The sequence below is a fragment of the Tinamus guttatus genome, unplaced genomic scaffold, assembly GCF_059628265.1.
Source record: "Tinamus guttatus ecotype Peru unplaced genomic scaffold, ASM5962826v1 Tinamus_guttatus_pri_ptg000314l, whole genome shotgun sequence".
In the NCBI taxonomy this organism is placed as follows: Eukaryota; Metazoa; Chordata; class Aves; order Tinamiformes; family Tinamidae; genus Tinamus; species Tinamus guttatus.
The window spans coordinates 7,865,430-7,887,460 of NW_028288848.1; the positions used below are offsets into that span (position 1 = coordinate 7,865,430).

At 38.3% G+C, this 22,031-nt stretch overlaps 1 protein-coding gene across 1 annotated transcript in view; it reads left to right on the top strand.

Annotated features, from left to right (window-relative positions):
* Positions 1 to 1,353: 1,353 nt before the first annotated feature.
* Positions 1,354 to 22,031, top strand: part of KNDC1 (kinase non-catalytic C-lobe domain containing 1) — a 52,779-nt gene continuing 32,101 nt past the window's right edge. The window contains exons 1-4 of the mRNA XM_088528797.1: positions 1,354 to 1,473; positions 5,101 to 5,299; positions 7,570 to 7,628; positions 21,744 to 21,890. Of these exons, the coding sequence (XP_088384923.1) occupies positions 1,354 to 1,473; positions 5,101 to 5,299; positions 7,570 to 7,628; positions 21,744 to 21,890 (525 nt within the window). The remainder of the gene's footprint in view (positions 1,474 to 5,100; positions 5,300 to 7,569; positions 7,629 to 21,743; positions 21,891 to 22,031) is intronic.

Below are 22,031 nucleotides of genomic sequence, written 5' to 3' on the forward strand. Positions count from 1 at the left end.
ATCAAGGTCCAGAACTCAGGGAACTTGTGGAAAATAACGCTGCCCAGGAATATTTTTTTGTTATTTTTTTTTCCAAATATGTTGGTGAAATACACTTGGTGAAATGTCTTGTAAGTTAAGTAGTGCTGCCATTGGGGTCACATTGGGCCTTGTTTTGAGGAGCACTGGGCACTCACTGTCTCTCGTGCTCCAATATTTGCTCACAATTAAAAGTCTGAGTAACCCAATGATGGATATATATATTTTAGAAACATTTGTGGTCATGAAAAACCTTTTGTTCACATCAGCTGAGTTCAAAATGTTAGTAAGAGGACAGTATATATATGAAAAAAATCCAGTCTGATTGCTTTTCTTTTAAGTAGCATGTCACAATTATGCAATGTATCCAATTAATATTTAATCTGTGACAAGTCTTACAACTGTTGCAGGATAATTATTACAGAACAGTTAATCAGAGTATCTTCCTTTCTTCTATGGTGTTTATTGATGTGTATTTTAATAGAAACAGTATATACATAAAACAGTTTACAAAACACACACGTTATGTATTGGGCACAGTTGAACCCAGTTGCATGCTCTATTTTGACATAGAATCATAGAAATAGGGGAACAGTAATAAAGATTGTGCTATCATTCTCCAAAATTCTGTAGTTGTGAAATTGAATGATGCAAGGAAATGGCCTCATCCCTCCATCACCACTCTGCTATCTGTGGAGGACCAAGTTTTGACACGGCTCCACACCGGTGTGAAGCCGAAGCGAGACGGATCTGCTGCGCCTTGCAAAGGCATTGGCGGACGGTCGGGTTCCCCTTCACCGTGACAGAATCAGGGATGGGGATGGATGTGTCACTCCCCCAAAATTGTATTTAAACATGCTGGTGGTTTACCCAAAGCACACAAACTAACAAAAAAATAGCGTAGCATGTTCTGGTAGAATGGTGTGAGAACCTTGATGACGAGTCTTCAGATTTGAGGGGAGCTTTGAGGTTACCTGAGGGACCCTGAGCGTGAACAGCATTAAAACAGGCCCGGGGATGGGGAGGTGATCAACCCCGCAATCAGTTTAACCAAAACCGCCTCGTTTGGGCCCAAAGGGCGCCCGAGGCGGGAGGGGCGGCGCCGCGGGGCGGGCCGGGGCGGCGCGGCGCGGCGGGGAGGCCGCGTTGCCATGGCAGCGCTGCCCGCGCCCGGCGCGTCGCCGCGAGAGGCGCCCGCCGCCGCCCGCAGGGGTTAAGCGGGGCGGGCGCTGGGCCCCGCGCGGCGCCGCGGGGGTCGCCGGCGGGGGCAGCCCGAGGGGCATGAGCCGCGGCGCGGGCGCAGCGCGGCGGCGGCGCTGAAGCTGCGCGGGCGGCATGGAGCGTGTCGGGGCGGCCGAGGATGCGTTTTATGCAGAGGAGGAGGAGGAAGAGGCGGCGGAGGAGGCGCTGAGCTGCTACGATTTCGAGCCGCTGCCCACCCTGCTGGAGGACGAGGTGAGCGCGGCCCCCCCGGCTCCCCCAGCCCCGGCCGCACCTGCGCCGCGGCGGCCTCCAGCCCCGCCGCTTCCCTCCCGCGGGCGCCGCGTCCCCTGCCCCACCGGGAGCTGCGCCGACATCCTACCCTCCCTCCAAAAATAATAATAATAATAAAAAAACCCACAAAGTTGCCAGCCGAAATTACCTGAATGCAGTTTATTTATTCCTAAATAAATATTTTGGAGGCAGGTCTTGAGGGTTTTGACAGCTGCCAGCCCTGTGCAAGCGATAGCCGCTGTCTCAGCCCGCGGGGAGAACCCAGGCACCGAGTTGCCTCCCGGGCTCCTTCCCTCCCGTCCCTTCGGCGGCAGAGTCACAGTCCCCGCACGGCGCCGCGTGTCCCTGGCCGTGTCCGTGCACCGCCGAGCCCGGCGTGTCCTTGGTGCACCCCAGAAAGGGACAGCTCTTCTGCGGGCGCAAGCGCTTTCAGCTGCGGCCAAGGACATTTTTGTGCAGCCGTTTCTTATGGCCCTGTGTTTAAAAAAATCAAGGCCTCTGTCAGTGGGAGATAAGGAAAGCTGTTGAGTCATGTGGTTACGGTACCAAATAACCTGTAGCTGGATCCTGTGCTATAGCCATGCTTGTCTGAGTGTGTTTAGTTTTGCTCTTGCTTATCTTCCTTTGTATGCTTTCATATAAAGTGTATTCCTTACCCTAGGGAATATTTTGATAAAACATAACTTTTTTTTTCTTAATTAGTAAGATTCGGGAGAACCATATATTTGAGTCTCAAATACCAAAACCAGCTTGAGTTAGACTTTTTTTATATCTCCTGGTTCACAAACCCGAGCTGAACCAGGGAATAAGAGTGTGCTTAAGAAGTCAAAGGTTCATAATGCATCTCATGACTCAAGAGTTTGGCTCTTCTGCTGTCAGCTGAACTGATTTTTCTAGTCTCAGTCTAGAGTTCCTTTATGTCAAGCAAATGGGTTCTCCTCCTCCGCTATTGATAGTGTTCCCTGGCCTAGGCCTGCTCAGACAGGTCTGTGCAAAATACAGAAGGAAGAGGCCTCTTTTTGCACATACTTAAAGGATGTTGTTGAGGGAGCAAGTATGACCTATCACCTGGGAATCAGGGAGATTAATGGAAAAGGGCTGCTTTGAAGAATAGCTGATGAGCTTAGCTCAGCATCCAGTGTTTTTCTTTAAATATGGTGAGTTTAATGAATCATGTTTGGCATATTTCTCATGATTCTGGGATTTTGAAGCCTGTGTCCCAAGAAACAAACTACCTGTGCAAAAAGACTTGGGTGCCAGGAGGCCGTGAATGCTGAGATGCCCTGGCTTTTAGCTGCTTAGTCATTTAGTGGAGCCTGGGCTTCCCATGGCCAGGGCATCTGCTTTGCAAAAGCCAACAGGCACAGCAGGGAAGCTGCCTGAGCAGAGCAGCAGGGAGTATCTGAAACTCCTTTCCTTCCTAGGACTTTCTTCATCTTAAAAGCACCTTAATATATTTTTTAAATTTTTTTAAAGAAGCTGTGGCCAAAGGATTTCTCCCCCCGCTGCCTCTCCTTCCGCATAATTACATGTGTTGCTGAATCATTTTATGTGTTCTGAAGAAAATGTAAGGGAAAACTGAGAACTAAAATGCATAATTAAACCATGATTATCTGACCAGTTCACTTTTCATAGTCATTAAACAGTAATTGCTTTTTTGCAAGTTATTTTTGCTAATAAGACATGCTAATGAGACAAGGGAGGAAAGACATCAGCATCTCTGTTGTGTAACAAATGCTTCATTTCTTTTCCTGCAACTTTCCAGTGAAATATACAGGGCTTCTGTGAAGTAAATAACTTCACCTGCTCTCCCTTGGAAGGAGGGGAGGGATATGTTCTCTTCATGTCTTCACTATTCACAGTCTCTCTCTCGGTCTCTCTCTGTGTCTCTCTCTTTTCATCTTAACTAAATTTCTCTTTCACTAGAAGTGAAGATAAGTTTGTCTAACATGGTGTCATCACTGTATTTCATTTACTCCCCAAATAAGAAGTTAACCACAAGACAAAGATGGCTTTGCAGTTTGGAACTACAGATATCTCCTGCTGATGATTAATGTCAGCTCTGAGGCGATACCTGACAATCACAAAATAACCTCAAAACTTGACAGATAAGAAATTTTTCCAGGTCCTATATAATCTCGTCTTGATTGGAAGTGGATTCTGAGACTGTTTTGAAAGCTCAAAGGTTGTACTTTGGACTAAAAAGCAAAATAAATTTTGGACTCATATTTGAAGAACGAGTGCAATACTTCATTCTCTGAAAAGCTTGCTAATAAACTGTTGCAACTTCCATAATTAGTAGTCCACTGATTACTGATGATCTCCAATACTGAGCTGTGTAGACGAAGTAAAAATTGTATTTTCTAAGTTTTCTCTTTGGCAATATAAGTTTAAACTACTAGGTCTCAATTTGCATTTTTGAGCTGTGAGATACATTCTGTTTGGTTGATAGTGATTTATTTTCTATTTTCAATATTCTAATTTAGGCTGTTCTAGAGAGAGTCTGGTAGGCAAATATTTAAATGCATTGATGTGCACTTTCATCTTGAATTGAAGATACTATCATTCAGAGGTAATGGCTTTACTTTTAATCATTACATAAGAATTAGTGAGAAATGTATTATGCATGATTAATAGCATGTATAGTTTTGATACAGATAGTAATTTCTGGTAGATATTTCCATTTTTTTTTTTCTGTTTACCTTTCTTACAGACAGAATCAGTTATTTTTTTCGAACTGAATGAAATTTTACTTGTCTAACCATGGGCAACCTTCAATATTCTAACAACATACAAAAATAAGTCTGACTGCATTCACTCAAGCACTAATTCTGAAAGTCTTGGGCAAAAAAAGCCACATCAGAGCCATTCTTTTTCACTGGACTCTTTATAGACTTCCTGTATTGACAAGGTCAAAGAAAAGTTGACTCCTAAGTTAGGACAGTAACTTAGAAACTAAGTCCATGAGCTCTTTTGTTTGGGAAGGACCCTAGACATAGAGGAGAGACCTAGGACAAATAAAGTGTGTGTTTTTTAAGTCAAAATTTAAGAACAACTTTCCATCAGCATGTTGGAATTTGGAGAACTTATTAAATAGTTAAGCTTCACAATAGCATCTCTCTTAAGACAGCTTAATTATGAGAGTATTTTTTTTCCCAGATCACAGAGGGAGCTGTAATGAAGAGAATTTGAAAGTAGCTTATCCGAACACTTGAGAATGCTCAAGGAAGATGCGGATTAAGCAAAATGATTTAATTTTCTCTGCTCTTACCTCTGAATGTTCAGTTTCTCTACCTTTGGTGAAGGGTGATGAAATTTAGCTCACAAAAATAAGGCTTTCTTGTTCTGTTTTGTTTGATGTTAACATATGTTGGTACCTTTGTTCTGGCTAACTGTGTTCCGTAAGAGACTTCCGATGTTAGCTGTGATTTCATGCACTTGGTGTTTCTTGGGGTGTTAGTAAGTGTCCTAGAAAGTCAGAGAACTTGCTGGAAGTGTAACATTGTGTATCATAGATTACATTTGACACAATTGGCTACAAGTAATGTCATGAAATGCGGAGTAATTTATGAATCCATGTCTTGGCAGGAGAACGTGTCCCTTGCTGATATTTTGTCGCTGCGGGATAGCTGTCTCGCTGAGCAAGATATCTGGGCAGTTTGCCTGGAGTGCAGCCGCTCTCTGAAGAGCATCGCCCATTCCGCGATCTTCCAGACGCTCTGCATCACTCCTGACACGCTGGCTTTTAACACCAATGGCAATGTATGCTTCATGGAGCAGCTCAGTGGTAAGTATTTGTGTTTCCAGGCGATTTATTTCAAAAGTATGAGGTCTCGTGGTGAGAGGTTGTAGTAAAGCATTATGTTCCTCAGACTCTTAATTAAAATCAAGGACAAAAGAAGAAAAATAAAAACAAAAAAGACCTTCAGGAGTGGATGAATATCAGTCTGTATGAAACAGTATGCTCAGTTTTGTGGACAGTCAGCCAAGACTTCTGAGTTTGACCAGATTTTTCTCAGCTAGAAATATTAGCCAAAAACCAGATTTTTTCCTCCAGTCCTTTTAGAATTATGTTAATTTTTAACGAGGAGGTCCATTCAAGTTCATATACATTCTATTCAGGTTTTAATTATCTTTTTCTTTTTTTACCCAATTTGTTTTTAAAAGTAGGTCAGAGTTAAGTGTTGATGCATACTCTGGTTTATTTTATTTTCTTCATTCATCTATGTCCTGGGCCTTTTCTCTCCCCTTTCCTCCAACCTCATTGCTTGGTGAAAATACAGTTTGCTAGTTAGGTGCTTCTGGAGGTTGTCTTTCTGCTTTCTTGTACTTTTGTCGTATGGATGTATTTTTCTAGAAGGTGATGATAACCTCTGGATCTGCTTGCCAAACTTTTTGTTTGTTTTCCTAAAGTAAGAGCAAATGAACAGTCTGTCACCCCAGCTTCAGCAGAGCTCTGCTTCCTGCAGTGTCTGTGGGGCTGCAGCCAGTAACAAATATCCAACAGGGTGTTGTGCCAAAGGCCTCTAATATCCTCCTGTCCCCTCAAATCAGAAAAATCTCCATTGTAAACATCACACTACAAGAATCCATTAAGCTTCACCAGTGCTAAAATCATATGCTTATTTAGCTTTTAAACCATGGGAAAAGGAAAATGGAAAGGGTAGTAAGGAGAAGGACAGAATGAGCAGTAATCTATAAGAGAAAAAATAAATCTCATCCTTTTCTTTCTTCCACCCACCCCTTTAAAAAAAAAAAAAAAAAAAAAAAAAAAGTGTGTGTGTGGGGAGGAAGTGCAGAACTGGTTGTGTATCATCTTTTCTCAGTTGGTGAGTAGACTTGGGAGCCTTCTGAACAGCCGTAAATCAGTTAGCGACATCTAGATATTCAACCATGCCAAATGTCTGACATACTGGCGTATACATATATACAAAAATATATGTATAAATATGTGTATAAATATATAAAAATATGGCATACTGGCATATACATATATAAATATGTAAAGCAAGTCCTTTCTGGACCTCTCTGCCATGTATCTAAGTTTAGTATCTTCACAATGAAAGAACCGTGTGTTTTGCTTCTTAAGTACAGGCACAAACAATCTATTAGATCTAAAGCTATGTATGAGTATGTAAAACCTATGAGCATATTTCTGCCACTGAGAAGGGAAATTTATAGCCTTCATATACTTATATACCCTTTTTAATATAGGTGATATATAACCTCATAAATGCTATCTCTCGTCTCTTGGCTTCACAGAAGAATAGTTGGAGTGAGCTGAATATGTACTTGAAGACTTTTTAACCCCACTATTCTTGACCACGTTCATGCACCATCAGTACAGTGCGATGGTACATGCATGCTTGTAGCAGCACATTCACCCTCTCTTAGGATGCTCATTTTTCCTTTCTACCTCTTGCTTCAGCAGTGGCTGCTGCAATAGCACAGTTCTCTGCGAAGGAGCATGAAGATGGGGAACGCACTTCCAACTTTATTGTAATAATAAACAGATAATAAAAATAATCTTAAAAAGAACAGAAAGGACAGAGTTCAAAGTTGGCTCGTAGAAGAGGAGTCAATTAGCAATTCAGATTTTCTGCAGCTGAATCTTTATTCCCCCAAGTCTGTAGTGAAGGAAGTAATGTCCCATTAATCAAACTAAACTTGCAAGTCACAGCTGAGCCCCACCAGCTTAGGTGATAACTTGGTCCCAGCATAAATGTCAGAAGGCCTAGAAGAAGTTATCAGCCAAGGTAAATGTATTCCTACTCTTTTCTGTTTCTTTTTTTCTTTTCTTTTTTTTTTTAATGTCTGTTTTGATTCTTTGTAGGAAGTATGTTTTTGTTTTCTGCAGGAAGGTTGAAAATAGCATTTCATTTTACTTATGGTGTTATAAATAGATATATCATATTTTTAGGTCAGATATGAGTGAACCAAAATAAGTATTTAGAGTTTCTTTTGTATCATATATGAGTGTATTATCAAATGGGTATGTACTTTAAACAAGTACAGGTGTTAACTTCTAATGAGGCAAATTTCCTTTTTCTTCCAAAGATGATCCAGAGGGTGCCTTTGTACCACCAGAATTCGATATCACTGGCAACACATTTGAGGCAAGTTTATAAATTTATTGGTGAAACAGGATTTTTTCAGTCATTTTGATATTTCTGCAGTACCAAATGCTCAGCTTTCTCAGTGAATGATTTTATCATATTTGAAGTTTCATTGTGCTGTTTTGAGAGTACACTGTGTGTTTTGTAGGAGTAAAACATAAACTTAAGATGCTATGTTAATATTTTACATAAACATTTGTTTACTAAGTGATGAGAACCTCTTTTGGCTGAATACGGTGTCGGACTACTCTAAGCCACAGCTGGTCTGTATTATGTTCACTGATATCCTTCACTGGTTAGTTGCTTGTTTGGGGATTAGCCATGAACTTTTATGACTAAATTTAAAAATTGTTTGCTATCCTCTTCAGTAAAATAATTCATGGAAGGGTAATCACCAATTTTATCTTAGAGTTAATGAAGAAACAAATGACTATCTGTTGCTTTGCAATGCACAAGTGCTCTACATTGTTAAATTAAATTAGATTTAAATTGTTTATACTAATTCATTAGCCTCCCAAGTCAACCATCTCATTGCTTAGCGCAAGAATGCTTGCTTGCTTGCTTGATTTCTACAGAAGGCTTTTTTCTAATACAGTGTTTTTCTGGCTTGCATTTCTAGATAATTCAAATGGTTTAATTAGTAACATGTTCTGTTGTCATTCAAGGTATAAAAGATTTTATTCTCTTGTTTCATAGTATGATATAAATACTCTTTACCCCTGCTAGTTATATTTTCCATAATTATGTTTTTAATTATCTATATTTTCCCCAGGGAAAGCAGTAAGTGAACTTTAAAGGGTAGTACTATAAGTGAGATGAGTGATGAGCCAGGAGGATGAGAAAGTAGGATCACAGAATATAATGTAGCACAGTCTTTGAAGTGTATATATCTAAACATTCTTCCCTATTGATATGCCTTGTTAGTGTATTTATATAGGTCAACAAAGCAACAAAGCTTTAGTGACATTGCTCTCTTTTCCTCAGGCTGCTTTTGAGAGAGAGAGAGGCTTTATTTTGGGGGCAGTGAGGAGGGAGGGAGTTTAGGAAAGGACCAGTGTTGCATATAAGCTTGGCAATTGTAGTATTTAGATGTGTTTGAGGAAACCAAGTCCTGAAGCCATGCTGAAGTGGCTATTTATTTGGTTCTTTGGTTTGTTGTACTGCTGCAGTTAAAATCTGAAGCTGCGGTTAAAATCTGCTGAGATAAATGTTCTCCATTCCTTGACTCTTAAGAACCCTTGAAGACTTTAGACACAGACATTTCTAGTGAGCGTAACTGAATTTGGAGTTTTTGCAGTTTACATCCTGTTTCCACACTTCAGAGTCCTCTGGTCTTCAGTGAGATCATTATGTGTTTTGCAAAATTTACTAGCCTTGTGTTTTTCCCCTTTCTACACCTCTGGATGAATTTTGTGCTATGTGTGTAGCAGGTAGACGACTGGAAGAGATTCTGAGACCAAGGAGATGGGACAGGGTGAAATGGGAGTTTGGAAAGACTGTGAGAATACTAAGTAACCTGGAATTCTAGTTCTGCCTGAAATATAAGGCCATTTCACCCGTCAGGTAAAACTCGTGTTGTCTATATACAAGATTAGTGTTTAACTCTCCTCTCTTAAGGCAGTGCTTGGTACTTAGACTCTCCCATCCCAAGGCATCCCAGTACTAAGCGCAGCCCACAGACAAACTTGCAGTCAGGGAAGGCTGTTCAGGAGTCACTGTGAGCATTGGCCCTTGGATTTTCTTTGCAAAGCCCAGGATGGCACACGTTTGCGTGCAAGAGGCTGGGGATCAACATGCCTCTCCATGTCCCCCGGCTGTGAGATGGACTAAGGGGGACTATGTGTGCTGACTTGTGCTTACTGTTTCCATTTCTTTGATCGATTGGGGAGCTTGCAAAGCAGAAGAGTAGTGCAGTAAAGGATGTCTTGTTGCCTCAGCTGTCTTCCATTGATCAAACTAGCTCTGAAGGACAGTGCACAAGCTTAAAAGCCAGGGCTTGCCCTGCATGGAGGTGTTTTGTTTTGTTCTGACTTTGTATGCATTTCATCAGGAAGATGAGTGATTCTGTGTGTTCATGGAGCTTTCAAAGCTTGACTTCTTACTGTTTGTAGAGCTTGGTTCAATCTTAAGTACTTTTTAGTAGAAAATTACATTCTGACAGGGATTCCACACTGACCTCAACTTGCTTTTGTTTCTGCAGTTTTAAGGCCTACGATAGGATAATCCTTATGTACTTGTTATTTGTCCGGTTGGTTTTCTGGTGTTGGTGGGGTTCGGTTGGTTGGTTTTTAGCTAGTCATTTCTTTCTCATTGTTAATACTTAAAGCTCTTCTACTCTTCCATAGGTTTTTTTTTTGTCTTTTTTGTTGTTTGTTTGTTTGTTTTGTTTTTTTCAAAGGAACTGATACTTTCGTGCCTTCATCCACAGTTGTTATCTCCAGGTGAAAACAGATTATCATTGATAATACACACATCTGTGAGCAAATTGTGGATGCTCATGCTTTCTTAGTGTTATATAATTCTTTATACTAGACCCATAAGATGCCCTTTTCAAAAAGACATAAAATCTTTTGTGTTACTGCTCCTTCCTTGGTAATGGCCTTATGCTATTGTCCTTTATTGGAGTCTTTTTGCAGCTGCTTACGATGCTTTGGTGAGAAGAATGGGAAGCAGTGTTTAGATCAAAACTCTGATTCTGATATAAAGAAAACAAAATAGTATTGGGACTGCTAATTGTGTTCAGGATCTTTGATAGTTGTTTCTCCAGTGTCAAAGCTCAGCTGATCCAAATTGCTTATGTCTGTCAGAGGGTTTACTTGATTTGAGGGCAGACCTATTTTGTAGCTTCTAAAATGGAGCCACACAATGGGGTTGGTTACTGGATGACTTCCTCCTGGAGGGGGAAAAAAAAAAAAAAAAAAAAAGCTCTCCTATAAAGCTACAGTTATTTCAACAAGAGATGTTTTGTTTTCTGCTTTGTGAATTACTGATCCAGACCTCTAGCAGAATTGTGACTACAGTCTAATTAGTTACTAAAGTTAGCTGGCACTCGCAAGCACACAAGAGAAATAAGGAACAGGACACAGGAAACGAAATGAAAAGCATTACTCTCCTGGTGTCTGAAATAACACTATTAAAAATTTCAGTTTCCAGTGAGAATCTCACATAGCAAGAGATCTAAAGAGTGGTCCAAGGAGAAAGGCAGGACTGAAAGAAAGTAATTGATTTCATGTGGTTTGTTGTAGAGTTGTCTTCTTTGCTGACCTGCTATTTGTAAAGTGGGAATAATGATAACGGCTCCTTCTGTTACTGGTGAGTGCAGGAAGGTAAGAAACAGCCCTTCAGAGACTTGGCAACTTCAGTGTCGGGAATGTTATAGGCTCTTTAGAGAGAAACATGTTAAGAAGTAGCAGTGAAAAGGGCCTCAAGGACCATCAATGAAGTGTCTGAACTTTCAACCTGGTGACCTCTTTACTGTTGTTACAGGCCCAACTTGTAGGATTGGAGTCAAAGTGTTGAAGAACTGAAATAAATTCTCTGCTTGAATATTGACTGAATATTGCTGACATAATAACAAGCAATCTAGCTTCAGCATAAGCTGACTCCCTCATCTTCCCACAAAGAACTTTAACATTTTCTTAAGGAAAATGGTTTCCACTTTATTGGCTTGCCCTGAGTAGTAGTAGTAGTTGTAGTAGTAGCACAAAGCTAGACTTCTGAAGTTTGACCAATGGAAGGCATAACAGAATGAGTTAAATATTGGTGAGTTCATTTGTAGACTTATTTCAGTAGCTATCACTACAATATAAGCTTGCTGCCTCAGGTTAAAAGCATTGGCTGTCTCAAGCCAGTTTCAAATAGCTATTTGTCCGTATCACAAAACTGCCATTGAGTCTGACACAGAGGTTCATTGATGCAGAACCCCACATTTCTAAGATATGAGCTTCTACTGAGATGAAGGACTGATGTCTGCCATGTGTGAACTTGCATTTCTAATCTTCTAATAATATAGCTATTCAATTTTCCTTGTTCTGATGAACCTCTGTAATAGAAATCAGTGAATATTTGTTCTTGACTGTCTTTTTTTTCTATCTAAAGCAGACTAGATAATTGAGAATATAAATGCTTCTGCTAAATGACTTCATTATTTAGAGGTAATAGATGTCTGGTGTAGTTCTTAAACCTCAGTGTGTAGCAGAGTTAAAAACTTTCAGGAATGAAAATCTGCCCTCCTTGCAAAAAAGTGATATGGAAACGGACAGCATCTTTCAGGGAAGGGAGAAAAGTTGAACTGAGAAAGGGAAAAAAAGTGAAGCTCACACTTCTTTGTCTTCTAAATTTTTTTTTTCTAACAAGTTAGGAGAATGATATGCTGATTTCTCACCTGGGAGAGAACTAGAAAAGGTCAAATACTGTCATCTCTGCTAAAATGTGACAGCTCTCCACATGCAGTTCTCGGTGTGTTACAGTTGATTAAACTAAAGAAAGAAGTCCAAGTGTTTCAACAACTTTAAAAATATATCAAAGGCCACTCTCTATATAGGCTAGTATAAATAGAAAAGGCAAGCCAGGAGTATTAAATTTTGTCAAAAGCTATATAGTTAAGATGAATATGGCTATAATTTCTATGAAATGTGGTAAAAATGTTGGATAGATACCATATATGTATGAATACTTTATATAAATGCATAGATTGAATTGTTATGTGCAACCTACTGATATAGGCAACAGGTCAAAGCAAGTAAGGTTCAGACTGATTCTACTAAAGAAAACAGCTGACAGTCTGGTATTGCAAGGGTTTCTCAAGGGTAGCTGATTGGTACTGAGCTGGTGCTTGGGTCAGAGCAGTTGGTCTTTCTCTGAATGTGAAAGCCTCTGTCCTTTTCCCAAGTCAAAACAGAAGGTTAAAAAAAAAAAAAAAAGCTCTGCCTCTGCCACTTCTCTGGTGTTTTAAAGCAGTTGCCTGGAGGAATATGGAATGGTGATTTCTACTGTTCTGTTCCTTCTTCAGCTCTGCGTACAAAAGGAGAGGGAAATGTCATGTTACCTATTCTCCTAGAGCTTTTTATTTTCTTTTTTTCTTTTTTTTTTTTTTTTTTTATTCTGCTTGATGAGGGAAGTAAGTCTTTTGAAGCACCACAGTTTTGTTCTTGCACGGAACACTGAGTTCTGTTTCTCCTTAGTTGACTTCCCCTGAGACTCTTCTAATTCTGTCTAGCTGTGGCAAAGCTTCTCATCAATGAATGGTACCTTGTCTGTCCTTCTGTAGCCTCAACCCATCTGTCTTCTGGGTGTCATTTAAAGCTATCTTTTCCTCCTGTGACAAAAATAAATTGCTTTTGGTTATCTGTGTCAGTTCTGTGCTGTTGGACAAGAAGAAGGATCCTCCTGTTCTTGCTGTTACATCATCAGCCCAGTTGCGGTCCCAATGATGAACTTTGTGCTGAAAAAAATTTCACTCTTTAGTGGATTTCCACAAAGAGCTAACTAAAGACAGATTATGAAGCTAACAGGATTTTAGAATTTAGTAAGTTGTTGTTGTTGTTTGTTTCTTTTCTTTAAACTAAAGAATCTGTCCTAATGTAGATACAAAACTTGATGACCCCAGTACCTAAAGCTTGCTGCTCATTTCTGAGGTTGAGCTTGCAAGGTTCCTTCGTATTTCCTAATATAAAAGATGCACTAACAGCAGTGGTGGTGGGTTTGTGTCAATTGTTATTTCCAGCCTTTTCCACATAATCTGTTACTTCTGATTTAGTTTTGGTACCAGAGCTATGGATTTTATTTCCTGGGAAACACACTGCAAGTGGCTTAAGCTTTCTCAGGTGCTTGAGTCCTGGAGCAGGTGGTGTATAAACCCGTTAATTCCTGATGGCCCCAGAATTCTTGAATTTCTGAGTGTTTTCACCAGGTTTAAAAAAAGGGGAGAGGAGGAAATCAAATGATACTTTTATTTTCTTTGTTTCTGAAATAATGGCAGCAGGTTGTGTGTCGTTGTTGTTGTTTTCAAGCAGGGCTGTTGGTCATTCTGAAGCTCACTTTTGAAGGAAAAGCTCATGCATGCACAATGTTTTTGTCTATATGGGCTATACAGTTTGAGTCATATTTTGTGGTAGTGTTATAGTTGAATAGGCAAGAGCAGAGTTTACTTATGCTTTCCATTCTCCCTCTTATTGATATTCTGTGAGCCAAGTATTCAACTCATTTTCCATTTCAGTCACCTGCAACTGTTCTATGAAAATACTTGCTTTAGAAGCGTGAACAGGGGCTGAGGTCAGAGATGGCCGGTGATATTCTGAGTGTTATCTCACAAGATACTATGCAGTGGGATAAGTTCTTATGTCTTTCATCAGCTTTTTTGCATTTGGAGTTTTACAAGGTTCCTCATGAGAAAATAATGTGCAGAAGCTGCTGATGTTGGGCTGCACCAATATAAAGTATTCCTTCAAAAAAGATTGAACCGATTACTGCGAAACAAATAATTTTTTGTGATAGGATATATTATTCTAACACAGTACTTGAGAACCCTGGTGTCCTTGGTTCATGGCCAGTAAAGGAACTTTGTTGCTGCTTGGATTTATTGCCCTGCAATGATCTAATTGGGAAACAACAAAATGGGACTTGTGTGTGTTTCATAACATGGAATAAAGCAACCCCCCAACATAGCTCTGCTCAAAAAGCAACAGATTTTATTACCAGTAAGCAGCTTCTGTTTGGTTTAATACAAAAATAACATGCTTTTTCTTTCTTCCTTTTATATAATGGTTTCCTAGGTTTCTTTGTTACTATGTTTACAGAGAGTAAACTGTGTTAGTTTTATTAAGTGATAAATTACCTGCAGCAGGTAGCTTAAAATAAGGAGGTTAATGGCTGATAAATCATAAAAAGTGTTGTGATACATGAAACTCATAGTTTCAAGGGGAGTTCAAAATAATTGCATTGTTTTGGAAGCTTTAAAGATAAATGCATCTATAAATTGTTATCTAACCTCTGCAGTCTTCAGCAGTTTTACTGCAGTACTCTTCCTTACCTGTCATAATTGCACTTCTACACTTCTGCCAGAGTGGAATCAGTTCTGGGGGTGCCAACGCTTATGATTAGGGAAGAACAGTATTGAGGTAAAAGCATAGGAATTATTAATTAAACTCAGATGTCTACAGATCAAAAGGACATTTCATGTGCTAGTCTTTATAGCATGATGGTAATTACTCAAGCTGTGTAAGATCTAGTGCTTCTCTATGTTCACCTTTGTGTGGCTCGTTAAATTGCAATGAATGTCCATGAGTTGCCCGAGTCAGTGGCCTGAGTTATCTCAGTGTTGACAACAACAATTAGGGTAACAGTTTCTTTGCTCTTTAACCTAGACTGAGGTTCAAGCTTATGTTTTGTAGCTCTGAATTGACAGTTTTGGTTTTCAATACAGCTTCAATTCATTATGGTTGTAGATACCAGCAAATTGGTCTCTGGACAGTGGGCCCCATGTGTTTCATAGCTATCCATAAAACTGAAACAGCTGCTAAAATAAAGGTTTTCAGGTAGAATGCTGATTGCTGTAAGATTATACTAAGGTGTTTTAAAACAAATTGGTTATTTCCTGTCAAACAAAACCCTGAAAGGCCTATGCTGCTAGCTAAGCAAGTGATTAGATGTGAGTTTAAAAGTGTGCTTTAAAAAACAAATTCCTTCATCAAAGTCCTGCCCAAATAAAGATGTTGGAAAGGACTACATGCTCTGGCACGTTAAAGACATTTAAAAAAATAAAGGGGAATAAGGTAAGCCAAGAAAAGAATCGCAAAGGTCTGAAAAAATCCCCCCCCCCTTTTTTTTTTTCAAGGACATAGGAATCTTGATGAAGTCTGCAAAGATGATCAGCTTATAAAAGAATTCTTCAAATAAGGCCATGGCAGAAAAAAATGATTTTAATGTTTTAACCTGTTTTCATCTTGAAGGACCTTTGGAAAGTTCTTATATTACAACTCTTTTTTTTTTTTAAGGGGAATACATGAAAAACTTATCTCAAAATAGTGTGTCAGTAGAAGAGATTATAAAGTTGACAAAATTAACAGTACAGTAAATTTCAAGGTACAGATGATGAAACAATTCATAAGAGAAGTAATTAGGCAGAGTAAGTTTTTTTATTATTATTATTTATCAATAAAATTTATTTATTTATACAGGAAAGAGTACCCTCAGGCAGAGGGTATCATAGAAATTTGTGAAGTCTCCAGTGTCAGCAGACATAAAGGGAATGATTATTTACCAGATCCCATAAATACAGAAGTTGGTGGCAACAGTGAAATGAACTCAAGGTTTGTTCAAAATAAGCAAGAAACACTATTTGCTCCATAGGCAGTAAGCTGTGGAAAGGAATTGAGATATATATATGTGTGTGTGTGTATATGTTTTTTTGGCCTGTGGTCAGCTTTATGGTGATAATCTTACAAAATTTCTAAATGTTGGCTTTCATATAATATTAATAGGGGAAAGTGGTTGAAACGCTGAAAATAAACAAGCAAGTCTTTGGGAATACAAAAGTTCATTTCCTCAGTTCAGCCTGAGTGGCTGAAGTAGTCAAAGACCATAAGAAACCCAAACACAGTAATAAGGTAGCAACTAGGCAACACTCAGTCCTAGCACACGCACTCTTTCTTGCAACGTTTACTTCTCGCTTGGCTCATTTTTCTTCATGTTGTTGTAGCACTGCTATTTAGATGATTGCATCTACAAAAGCTTACTTGTATTTTGTGGTGTAAACTGATTGCTTGACATTAATCTGTGACCATGTTAAGACTCCTAAGCTTTCACTTAGGTTTTAGTCCAATAAAAAGGCTATCTGAGAGCAGGAATACATGCACATTTCAGCTGTGTGTAGATTATTTGAGAATATCTGATCTGTGGTTGCATTTCTCTTCACATCTTTAAAAAAAAAAAAAAAAAAAAAAAAAAAAAAACGATATTTTTGGAAGAAAACTTTGCAATGTTGTTTTGGTCTTTCCATCTTTTGTAGGCACAACAAAGCAAACAAAGTATGGCATTAGTTTAAAATGTTATTTTTGCTACTATTTGCTATTAATTCGGGAGCTAAAATATACTTTTCGTGAATAGCCTACAGTAATTTAATGCTTTACTCTGAAGAATAATTACCTAACATCGGAAGGGCCAAATGAATAAAAAGCTAATATTTAATGTAGCACTTTCCAGTAATTACAGTTTGCTTAGGCAGAAAAGCTCGTGGTCCCTTTGTAATGAAGAAAAGTATTAAAAAACTGATAGGCCTATTTCCATTTCGTTTCTTTACTGAAGAACAGTATTGTCTGACTTCATTTGGCTTAGGAATAGCGTGTATTAGAATGAGCCAGCACACTGAAAAGATACATAGGTAAATATTAAACTTATTTCCTTAATAGTAATTTTTGTCAAGCATTAGTTTGAATTTGTTTATAAAATTTAGAATTTATAACAACTCTGAAGCTTTCATTTTTGGAACTTTTCAAGCTTTGAATTATCCAAAGGTGGAATATCTACAAATGTCTATTAACCTCAATTAAAAAAAGAAAGAATGGTACCAGTTCAAATAAGGGTTAGATATGAATGTCAAAACAGACTTGTCATATCCTATTCCTGCATCTTATCATCTAATAAGAAATATTTTATTGTGAGTGTTAATTCTATTATGGTCTCTTTCAGTTCTTTTGAAGACTTAAATTTCCAAACTCAGTGGAATCTTGATACAGAATGTAAATGGCCATTATTCATACTTGCAATATGCTAACTGCTTATGCCATCGCTATTCAAAAGCTCTTTTGTCAGTTTTTTCTCTTTTTCTGTATTGTTGGTCAGCAAGTACAAGTTCCTATAGAAGCTTTCTTCAGCCCTGCCAAGGAGCTTTACAACAGAGCCTCTGTCGTACTCCGTATGGAGGCACTGGAGCCTTTACTGCTTCTCCCCATCTTTTGATTTGCAGATTTGAAAACCAGAGAGGATCATTATTATTCCTTGATTTTTTACTTCCTGTAGTGTTCAGTGGTCATAGACTGACCTGAAGTAAGCCAAATAGCTCTCCTGGAACTGATGCAAGCCTTTTTGAATATGTTGCTCTCATGATATAAAACTTCTAACATGATGATAGAAACTGTCCTCTCCCTTGGTAAGTTCTTCCAGTACTTAGCCTGAAAGCTTTAAAAATCGGTAGTATCTTGACCTTCTGAATTTGTCTGTGGATTTTCTTTTTCTTTTGACTTCCTAGTTTTGTTTTGGAATCTGGAGCTGCTTGTATGATCATCGCTTTCAAATTTTTCTGTGTATTGAGCTCCCTTACTCAGTTGCTGAGAGGACCTCAAATCATACTTGCAATTTTTCTCAGACCTTCTTTGCTGTATGGTGTTTGTAGTGGTTTTATTTATTTATTTTTTCTTCTCATTTTATTTACTTGCTCTATTTGCTAACATTGTCATCAAGTACATGTATATCTCAACCACCAATCTAGAGATCTTAATTTCCAATATGACTTCCTTTTCAAACTTGATAGTGTGGTGCCTGCCAGCATGACCTATTTTTTTTCTTACTAGAATTAATCTTTGACTGAAAAATTTCAGGAGCTGTGAAGAAAATTTCTTGTACATCTTTCTTGAAACCCATTTTATTTATTCTTAGTGTTCTTATGCTATAATGCTGCATTTTTTTTTTATAAATGCAGCAGTAATTTATAAAGAGAAAAAAAAAATATTGGAAAGTAAGAAAGGGTGGGGTGGAGCAAGGGGAAAAAAAACTCAGTGGAAAGTTTTTAATCAAGGAAATTCCTAAGATTTGCAAAGTAGTGCCAGCTATCACTTGTCTTCCAAGAGAAAGTTGTTTGCTGTTCTTTCCTGTTCAGTTTTCTACATAATGAAAATTTAGATCGAGGAAGATTGGTTTTAGTGGGAGGAGTCACTTTTAGTGAGCACTAGACATACCTGTGCCTTTGCTTCATTTACTGCATCTAGGATCATGCTTTCCTTTCCCAAAAAGTCAAATCTTATTCCGAGGTCTAAACTAATGACAATACGGTAAGTAGAAGTAGCAGATTTGGTGCATAAGCTTGAGGAACGCCCCATCTAGTGGATGACCACAACTCACTCGCTTGTTGTTCAGGCTCAAATAGGAGCCTAAGATCAAACTGAAAATACCTTGATTACAGCATCTCACTTTGCATTTGCTTTTATGTCAACAACACCATATGTCAAAGCTGCGTAGCTATTCCTTTTAATGTTTCTATCATCAGCATGTCTGATAAGTGGGAATTTTTCAGCCTCCTGTTAAATTTTCCTATTTTTGTTCCCTCGTGTAGTTAATTTCTTCAAAGTAAATGTAACTTGAAAAGACAGAAGAGATGCAAGCATAGTGGGCAATCCCATGTAAAATGTACCTGTGAAAATTTGTATGTGATGCATATGGATAAAATAAGACTGAATAGCAAGCAGCAAGTTTTTAACGTCTTATTAATGTGCTTATTTGTGGCAAAATAAATAAGATTTTAGATAAAGAAACACACACCGTCTTCTCATTTAAAGGACAAAGGAAAGGCCCTTAAAGATATGTATACAGCCCTGCTTAAGGCAAAATATATTGGGATGCTGTAAATCCAGATGTCCCTTGATATGATACCATTTCTTTTTGCACCTGAGAAGAATGCAGAAGAAAATTTTTAGACCCAGATGTTTGGACATATTTGGCAGGAAATGCCAAAATAACTGAATAAATGTTCTGACTTGGGAAACTCATTGTAAATTATGATAATTGAAATCAAAAGTGGATTTTCCAGATGACCAAAGGAAGGAGGTGCCTCAACCCAAGAATTTGCTATGCAGGGAGAAAAAAATACTTCTTCATTATAACAAGACCGGCCTTGTGCAAAAAGAGATGTGGTGAACTTCTTTAAAGCAGGACAGCAAAAGGGAGTGGAAATCTGTTTTGTTGCATCTGAAAGACACTTCCATGTGCTCTTCAAGACAGACAGGGGATAAAGCTTTACCTTTCTGTGAACATAAATTGTGAACTGGAGTAAGGGGGGGGATGAGATAGTTTGTCAGTCTGGCAGGTTAGTCCTATTCCCTACAGTGCCCACGTACATCCTCATGCGGCCGAGGAAAATTTGCTAGAAGAGAATATTAACCAGTGCTCCACTCTTGTTTCCTTTGTTCCTTTAAGGTAGCATTGCTTATCTTGGAGTTGGTAACTGAGTTGTAGAGAACGAGATTTTTATCCAAATATACCTCTTTCTCACTGGAAGAGGTCTAGATAATCTTTTATTTCATCTTATGCATTATATATCTAGACATCAGATCCTGAGGAATTCCAATCTTTTGCAGAGACTTAAACCTACAGATTGTCCAAGTAATAAGATATCATCAAAATTGATGTCTACAGAAGTCTGCAAAATTCTACTTTGGAATTTAGCGAAAAGAGGAGGCAGGGACAAGAAACTTTCATCCATAATTCTCTGGCTTTACCAGAAGTAATTTGCTTACTAAATGTCAAGACAGTAAAGCAGAACTGTTTCAAGTAGGTTGAACTCTTACTTTAATTTCAGGGCTCAGATGTAGCATGTAAATTGGTGTGATTTGTTAAGGACGTGCCAAGTGTTACAACATTATCTGGTTCTGAATGTTGAGTTTCAAATTTTTGTTGTTGTTGGAGGTAGTTGAGGATAACTAGTAGATTCTTTTTTTCTTCTCCTAACTCCTACTGCTGCCTTTGTAGACCTTAACATTTCCATAAATACAACTCTCATGAAGTGCAGGTGCAGGATTTGTTATGGAGTACAAATGTAAAGTGTTGCCCATTTTTTGCTATATGATGCAAGAGTATGAAAGCAAATATGTTATATTTTAAAATATCACTGGTGAAGTTTTGTATCAATTACGTAATAGTTGTTTACGTATTAAAATATATTTTCCTAGTAGAGACATCAATTTCTGAAGTTGGTAGTTGTATAAATAGGCTGAAATGGGTTATTCTGAGGTGCCCCCACAAAATATAACCTTGGTTCATCTGATATGCTCACATTGCTCACTCTGTACAGTCAAAGTACATTTTACTGAGTTTCCAGACAGAACACTGAAATTATCAATTTTTGTATCCAAATATCAGCCTTATTTTTTCCTCTTCTTAGAGATATAATTAATTCTTTTTTTAATAAAGCCATTTTGTAGATCAGAGATGTTCTGTGTCACCGATCATATGAATTACATGGAACAACTCACTAATATTTTACTAAATATATTAAATTACAACAGTATAATGTTCCATTTCTACAAAAAGCTCAAATGGAGCAATATTAAAATCTAAAGCATTTGGCTTTGCATTTCCTCTTTGGCTTTGTTATGCTTCTATTAACAGGATTTTTATATTTTTATGGGTAAGGTCTGGGGTAGAGTTCATTTTTCTGTGGCTGAAATAGGATAGCAATGACTTAGGGAAGTCTGAAGCAATGAGTGTCTTTCTGTCATCTTGCTTTTTGAACAGGCTTTTTGCTGTTCAGGCTTCATATTTTCGTATCCTGGTGTCAATATTTTTTGTTTTTGTCTTGTAACAAAGTCTTGCCAGTCATTCGTGGGTGTGTGGATGTGGTTTGTTCTACTGGTGCTAAGTTCCTTAGAGTAGCTTATGCAGTCAAGTAGAAAAAGGAGTAAATCTTACTAGTCTTAATGTATATTGTTTGCTAGATCAAAACAACAGTCATAACAATTCCTGCCAGAGTTGTTCTGAAACTCTTGCTAGAACAAAAAAATTCAGTTACAGCTTCACTATTAAGAAAAGGTAAAATGGTGAAAAGCTTGAAGTTATATTTTTGCAAAGCAATAATTTCAAGTTTTGATTTTTAGGTCAGATGTCATATAGTTCTTTTGTTTTGTCCTAATCTTTGTCTTAATCTTGAAGTCCCAAGGCAGGGCTAAAATCCTGTTTTGTTCATCCTATTCTGTTTAATTTAAACTACCTTTCCAGTGAATTGTTACTTGGTAAGTTAAAAGGGATGGCAGCGTAAGCCACGTCCCTTGTGATCTTGGAGTTTTTGAAAGGAAGAGTGTGTAAGAGAACTGATAAAAATATTGAATGCTTCTTTTCAACTTTATGCAGGCACACATCTATTCCTTGGGTGCAACCTTGAAAGCAGCAATTGAATATGTGTTAGAACCTGGGACAGAATCAGAGTTTGGACAAGATCTGCATGCCCTCCTTGAACAAATGCAAGAAGAGAATCCTGAAGATAGGCCAGATATTGAGGTAAAATGACAAAATTTGTGGATGTGTCCTCGTTAACAGAGAAATATGCTCTGTGTGTGTAACATGCTCCAATTTTGGAACCAAAGTGAAGTATTTGCTGATTCAGCCAATACTTTTTTGACTTCCTAATCTGGCAATGCA